This window comes from Micromys minutus (assembly GCF_963924665.1).
Source record: "Micromys minutus genome assembly, chromosome: 1".
Lineage (NCBI taxonomy): Eukaryota > Metazoa > Chordata > Mammalia > Rodentia > Muridae > Micromys > Micromys minutus.
Window position 1 is genome coordinate 214,700,140 of NC_137969.1, and position 7,871 is coordinate 214,708,010.

At 43.5% G+C, this 7,871-nt stretch overlaps 1 protein-coding gene across 1 annotated transcript; it reads left to right on the top strand.

Moving 5' to 3' along the window:
• Positions 1–1,696: 1,696 nt before the first annotated feature.
• Positions 1,697–5,585, top strand: ARF6 (ARF GTPase 6). Its single transcript, XM_080922725.1, has 2 exons — positions 1,697–1,795; positions 1,894–5,585. Exon 2 carries the CDS (start codon positions 2,329–2,331, stop codon positions 2,854–2,856), a length of 528 nt encoding a protein of 175 aa, XP_080778851.1. The 5' UTR covers positions 1,697–1,795; positions 1,894–2,328; the 3' UTR covers positions 2,857–5,585.
• Positions 5,586–7,871: the final 2,286 nt, after the last annotated feature.

Sequence of the window (7,871 nt, forward strand, 5' to 3'; positions counted from 1 at the left end):
ATTTCAAGATAATCGTGAGCTACACAGTGAATGTGAAGCCAGTACACACGCTCTAGCCTAGACTGACTTAGAATTTATGGCGACCCTTGGCCTTATCGGTTCTGGGATGGGTGTGAGCCATCATGTCGGGCTGATGACTTCAATTTTTTTTTAATTATAAAATAAAAACAGTATATTATTCCGAGTCTCGGCACCAATGAAAGGAAAAAGATATATCCGTCAGTCGTGAAGAAATCTAATTTCCTTACACGGGGCATCAATGTTGTTAAAAGATGACACCCTGGGTTTCGGCACCAATGTTAGGAAAAGGATGAAGAGAGTGGGGGAGATGTGCCCCATGGAGGTGCTGTGAGACCTGGGGAGTGCCTCTTGGGAATCCGTTCTCCCTGAGGGACCAGCCACACGACAGTATGGAATAGTTTATTCAGGTCATGGGGGAGTTAAGAGAGAGAGAGAGAGCAATAGAGGAATAGAGGCCGGCCATGAGCACGTGGAGGGAGGAGGGGGAGGGAAGGAGCACGAACAAGACATAGAAAAAGAGAGCAAGAAAACAAGAAGGAGAGGAGGAGGCAAGCAGCCCCTTTTATAGTGTCAGGTCACTGGGGTGGAGCGTACCTATTGCCAGGTAACTGAGGGGTGGTGTATACCTGGCTGTTGCTAGGTAACTGAGGGGTGGGGTTTACGGAATCCCCAAAATTTATCACATACTGTTGTAGCAACTTCCTTGAACTTTTCAGTTTTTTTCCTCCTTGTGTCTATTTTTGCCCTTATCTGTATTTAAAATTCGACCTTACTTTAACATTAACACTATTCATTTAATACAAAAAGGTTTCCTGGGTCAGCATGATAGCTTAGTAGGCTAAAGTGCTGGCCGCCAAGCTTGATGAATTGAGTTTGATACCTGGGACCCACATGAAGGGAGAATTGGCTCTTGCAAGTTGTCCTCTGACTTCTTTGTGCACGCGCCCACTAAATGTAAAAAGTATTTGAAAATAAAAACAAAACTCAAATAATTTCCTTATTGTGCGTGGAGATCGGAAGTCAATTTAAGGGAGTTGGTTCTCTCCTTCCACCGTATGGGTTCTGGGGACTGAACACGGGTCCGCCCTCTCGGCGGCAGGCTTTACCCACACAGCCATCTCTGTCGGCCCTGATAGTCTATTTCCTAAGAAATGTGGGCTGTTCAGACGCGACTTAGAGGACGAGTTTAAGCGTTCACAGGCAGGGCTTAGGGGCAAGCCCAGCACGAGTAAAAGTGCGGGCTACTTTGGCAGACTCTTTGGAACACTGGCCTCCCACGTGTCTTCCAGGAAACTGAAGTCGGGAGGCGACCGGGTGAACAGGAGACCCGGGTGAGGAAGGCTGGGGCGAGAGAGAGGGATTTCGCGCAGGGGGTCCGGGGGGAAGCGTGGGTCCCAAGGGCCGACGAAGCCCACACTTAGTGGACCTGCGCCCCGCCTTCGAGTGGCGGAGAAGGAAAACCGCGGAGACCCTTTTAGAGCGACAGGTGGGCGCACGGCCAGCCCCACGCCAGCAGGTTCCGCGAGGCGCCGGCGTGAGCCCAGGGAGCCGCCGTAGCCCCGCCCCCGGCGCGTGGCGCCCGTGACGTTGGGCGCGCGGGCCACTCTCCTTTCAGAGGTCGCGCTCTTCCGAACGGTCGGGCCGAGGTGCGCATGCGCAGTCGGGAGGGGAAGTGAGGCGGTTTCCTCGGCGCCTTTTCCGGCAGCGGCGGCAGCAGAGCTGGGAGGAGGAGGTGGAGGCCGGAGGGAACTCGCTCTTGGGGCGGCGGCTGGAGGTAACCTCAAGGGCCGAGCCCGAAAGGCGGGCCGCGTCGGTCTCAGCACCTTCGGAACCCCGGCGGTAACTCCCTTGTCCCTCTCTGTGTCCCTGCAGGCAGCACCGAGTTCCCGCGTGGATCCATGACCTGACTGGGCGCGGAGCCGCGCTCTTCGTCGGGTGACCAGGGTCGGTGCCGAGCCCGGTGCTCCCAGGCCGGCGGGAGGGCCGCGGTTTGACCCGCAGCGAGCTGAGGCGGCCGAGGAGCTGTCGGCGGCGCTCGCGCGGCGCCTGCGGGGGGAAGGGCAGTTCCGGGCCGGCCGCGCCTCGCCTCAGCAGGGCGGCGGCTCTCCCGGCGCAGACGCAGGGCCCCGGCGGCGGGCGATGCCCGAGTGAGCGCAGGCCGGGCCCCTGCCCCTAGCAGGCAGCTTCGCGCAGGCCGCAGGGCGTCCTCGCGGCGGGGCGGCTACGTTTCGGGCTCGCAGCGGCGGCGTTGTAGGCTGAGGGGACCCGGGACACCTGAATGCCCCCGGCCCCGGCTCTTCCGACGCGATGGGGAAGGTGCTATCCAAGATCTTCGGGAACAAGGAAATGCGGATCCTCATGCTGGGCCTGGACGCAGCCGGCAAGACAACGATCCTGTACAAGTTGAAGCTGGGCCAGTCTGTGACCACCATTCCCACGGTGGGTTTCAACGTGGAGACGGTGACTTACAAAAACGTCAAGTTCAACGTGTGGGATGTGGGCGGCCAGGACAAGATCCGGCCGCTCTGGCGGCATTACTACACCGGGACCCAGGGTCTGATCTTCGTGGTAGACTGCGCCGACCGCGACCGCATCGACGAGGCCCGCCAGGAGCTGCACCGCATTATCAATGACCGGGAGATGAGGGACGCCATAATCCTCATCTTCGCCAACAAGCAGGACCTGCCTGATGCCATGAAACCCCATGAGATCCAGGAGAAACTGGGCCTGACCCGGATTCGGGACAGGAACTGGTATGTGCAGCCCTCCTGTGCCACCACTGGGGACGGACTCTATGAGGGGCTCACATGGTTAACCTCTAACTACAAATCCTAATGAGCGCCCTCCACCCATCCCCCGGAAGGAGAGAAATCAAAAACCCATTCATAGGATTATCGCCACCATCATCACCTCTTTCAATTGCCACTCTCTTTTTTGAATCTGAACTCTGGAGTTACTGTTCTACCATTTAGTGGAGTTGGGGGTTTTCTTTGTTTCTTTTTTTTCTCCCCTTTTGGCTTTGCGTTAGGATGCTCTGATCTGACATTTGACACGAATACAGTGCTAAATGCTCTTGTGACTTCCAGCAAACGGGGTGGGGTAATAGCAACTCTTGGTAAAGTCCTTTATAATAATGGTTTGATTTTTTTATTTCGAGAGAATCTCCCCACATGTATGCTTTTTTCCTTTTTGCCCAGTTTCTTATCACTTGCTGTAGATGGCTTATTTTGCATTCATGCAGACTATGTTCCAAGTCTGTTTCATCTAGTAAACTGAAAATTATTGCTTAATCAAACTGCCGTTTGTCTTTTATATTTAAGGCCTTCCCCCTTCCTTGTTAGCTCTAACTTTAGCAGTTTCAAATGTGACCTTTTATAGCCAAGACCAGTATGGTGAACTTAGCCCACAGTGGCAAAATCATGAGTAATACCAGTGTAATGTTCCAGTTGCACACCAGTGTGTCAGACAGGTAATGTAAGGAATCCCTTGAAGTGTCAGCCATTAACGTGCGTGAGAAGGAGTAAAGCTCAAGTTCCCTTTACCATAGCTAACTTTACCGCATAAAACAAGCATAGCCTGTAAAGGGTGCAGGTCTTTGTCACTGCAGAGTTAGAAACTTTGCTGATTCCCTCTTACTTTTAAAATACTCTTTCCAGAAAATGGAGCAATAATGGTGTATGCCACACAGATGAAATATTTGTAGATGTTTAAAGTGACTTTTGGGCAAAACTGGAATTTGTTACCTTATTTCAAATGTCTTAAGACCAGTAGTTTAAAAATTACTAAACATTTACTTTGCTCACTAATAAAACATTTAAAAAGCCAAATTAAGTGCACCTTTAACCGAGCTGGAAAAACATACATTCCTGTTTTCACATTACAGCAACTAATTAGACCGAAGATACCTGACTTTTTTTTTTTTTTTTTTAAGTAGATGAGTGATCTACATCTCCATAAGACACTGGAAAAGATGTTTTATTTTAAAAAGGTATTTAGTTTTGCTTGATTGTAGGATTTACTCGTGCAGATAGCCTGTTGGTTCAGTAGCATATCTCCTTTAAGGAAGAAAATGTGCTGAATGAATGGTGTAAATGTGATGACAAAGGGGAAATAGGCTGGAAAGAAGGAACCTACAGATGACAATGAATGTAAATTAACTTGTAAGGGTAAGCATTGTGCTCGATGGTCCTGTCCTGATCTCAAGATGAGCTGGTTAGGACCAGTAACTAGACTGAGACCACTATAGTAACTTTTTGAACCAAATGTTAATGTTGAAGCAGCATCTGGTTCTTCTGTAGCCTTAAGGATTAATTTAGTGATCCTCAAGGAATTAAACTTAGGGAATTTGGGAAATGTAGACTGCAAGGGCAGTATACTGGAAAAAGTGGAATGGTTTTGTTTATGAGGGTGTCTGAAAACTAAAATCAAGCCGGATATCATGGTAAAGTTGGACAGTATTGGTCCTTCAAGTTTTGGCCATATTGTATAATGGAGCTTTTACCAAAGATGTAGGAGAAGCAGAAGGCTATACAAAAGTGAGCTGTAAGTAAAACAAAAACATTTAACTTAAAGCAGATGAGAAAAGGTGCTATGTTGTAGGCTCCTATTGGTGCAGAGGGATTTTTGATTCAAGATGCAACTAAAGCCTAAAGTTCTCAGTTTCACATTAATAGAAATATCTCTAGAAATGAGGCTGATTGACATTTAAGAACATTTTAGTTGCTTTTTAAAGTTCCCAAAGCTCCACCATAAATGTAATTCTTAGTGTTTTAAATGATTACATTGTAAGGTACATAAATATGGTTATATAAGTATCAATGCTATAGTAACATCCTGAAACAAAATAAGCACAAAGGTATAAATGCCTAAACTGGAGGAAACTTGAAACCCTCATGTTGATTCTTAAATGTAGTGTTCTAACTTGTGACAGACAGATTGGTAGACAGCCATTTTTTTTTTTTTTTTTTTTTTTTTTTTTTTTTTTTTGTGTCTTAAAATAATTGGGGGCATAGTTAAAATTTTATACAAGTGATTGCTGTTACTGAATGTTGCAGGTGAGGTGGGTTATTTTTAGCTTATTTGAGATGTCTGAAGAGGTGGGAGGGGGGAGACACATTTGAAATTTGAAGAACCCTAAACCTTTTGGGAAGAAATTGTAATTTTCACTTACATTTCTTTAAGACTATAAGGTTTATAATTGATGTAGCTAAGTTGAACCATAGCCATTGGTGATTATGAAGCAGAAAATTAGAGCCTGCAGAAAAAGTTATAATGGAAGAATAAAAAAAAAAAGATTCTAAAGATGTTGTTTCATTGCATCAATTTCTGTATTTGTGTGAATTTATAAACATGCAGTAAGTTTTGAATGAGGTTAATTTTGTCAAATATAAGTAAATGAGTCTGTAGACTGTGATCCTCTCCCCCAGCTAAAAAGTGCAGTACTTGGAAATTGTTCTCTATGGTTGTAGTGTTGCCGAAGCACTAACATGCAGAAAATAAAGGAATTACACAGTGCAGTTTCTCGGTTATGTTACTTGGAGTAGATGAGTGGGATGTATTGCTGTCTTGGGCCATGTTATTTTCCAGGGGTATATGGTAAAAAGTGATTTTGAGACTCACCTGACTTTCATAATAAAAGATAAAAAAAAGATTTTTTTCCCCCTAAATTGTCTGTTTAAGGTGTTCCTTGTTTTAGTTTCACTGGCTTTGACAACTGGGTACAGCAGCAGTTGAAGATACTTAGGTTCCTTCCCTCTTTTCCATCACATTCGTGGCCCTCTTTTGCTTTTGTTTCTGAGATAGGGACTTGATAAGTTGCTCAGGTATACTTTGAACTTGTGATCCTTGCTTCATCTTGCAGAAGTTGGGGGTTACAACTGTGATTCCATCTCTACTTCAGACCTCAGGAATTGGTTTTTGTTTTGTTTTTCCAAATCTCAGTCTTAGCATTTTGAAAGTACAGACTTGAGTTTGGAAGAAATTGGCTTTCAGAGTTGTCTTAATCTTTAATAGTAGAGCTGGGTTTTAAAATTCTCTTTAGAGATCATAGTTTAGTAATAAATGCAGAATTATAACCATGTAAGTGGTAAAATTGTAGACAAATAGCTTAAAATGAATTTTAAAACATTTTTGTAAGCATTCTCTGTACTAATCCATCAAGTTTTATATTGTTGGGGTTTTTTTTTTTTTTTTTTTTTTTTTTTTGTTTTTGTTTTTGTTTTTGTTCTATAATGTCCTGATGTGATATATAGTATAATTTAGATTCCACATTAAAGCTGGGTTTGTTAGTGCCTATCTGTAATCCTAGCACTTGGGAAATGGAGGGATCACAAGTTTGAGATCAGCTGGCTTATAAGAGACTTTTAATTAATGAGGCTCATTGATATCTAGTATATCTAGTATTTGATATCTAGTATATGTAGTACTATGACTTACTGAAATATCCAAGATCAGTTTTCAGTGGTAACAGTAGAAAGTATTTTCAATGGTATGCAATGCTTTAAATAGAAATCAAGCCACTATAACCTGAAGTGGAACCTTTTCACATTTCTTACTCTGTATGTGTGTATAGGTGTGCGCAACTTGTAGTCAGAAGTCTTATAAACAACATATAACAAAATAATTTTCAAATCAGACTAATCACTGAACAAAACATATTTGCAGTGTAGCTGTCAATGGAATCTAAGTTTGGTTTGTTTAATCAAATATTAGTAGGAGAAATGGTCGTATTCAGAAGTTTGTAGTATTGAAATATTGTAAGAAGGATCTTAAAAAAAATAGTGAAATAACTTCTTGCTTTGCCAAACTTTAAAGCTGCCAAACTAGTTGAACTGGCAGGGAACACTTGTGGATAAGATCAAAGAAAATAGAACTGGTCTGTAGAGGGACTTAGGAATTATAATTGAAATTTGCTTATTATCTTAGCTAAAATAATGGTATGCTTCAAGAGAGACTAAACTAAGCTTGATTCGTGGGGTGGAAAGAAGTTAACTTTTGTTACTTTGAGATAAAGACTTAATATGTAGTCCAGATTTGTTTAGAATTTATAATCTTGTCTCAGACATGCTTGGCAAAAGTGCTTTAACATTTATTTTGGTTTTTGTTTGTTTTTGGGTTTTTTTTTCTTTTTTGAGACCTTTGGTTATTTGGGTTATTTTGTAACCTTGGCAGGCCTTGAACTCACAGAGATCCCCTGCCTCTGCCTCCGGAGTGCTAGGACTAAATGTGTGCCCATCACTTCAGGACACATCTCCCTTTATTTAAAATATCTGTGGCTACTCGAAGCAACCCTAAATTACTTGTCAAATTTTTTCTTTGAGCCTTTTTAAAAACCTGTTGGATTATTTCCCATAAAGAACACACTTCTTTTGTGGTATCTTGTATAAGTTTGAAGGTAGATTTATTTGTTTGTTTGTTTGTTGAGAGCCTAATTTTCCTGAAACTGTTTTTCTGTAGTGCAAAACAACCAATGTCTGCCTTCATGGACTTATACAGGTGGGTGGGTAGAGAACAAAGATCAGATGTATAAATATTGGTGATACACTGTTGCGCAATATGGTATATAGTGAGGAAGAGGTAAGGACAAGTTCAGAAGGCTTCAAGGTTGTGTTGGAGCAAATATTTGAAGGAAGAAAAGAATGTAACAAAAAGATACAGTGTAAAAGCTGGACTGGCAAAGTTTGAATCAAGGGCAAATCTAGTTGTGGCCTGTTTTTACAAAGGTTGTGCTATGCTAAGAATAGTTCTTATGTTTTCAAAGGAATTTGGAAGATAAGGAAAATGTGCTGGGAGTGTAGCTTAGTGGCAGAACGCTTGCCTAGAATTTGCAAGGCCCTGGGTATGATCCCCAG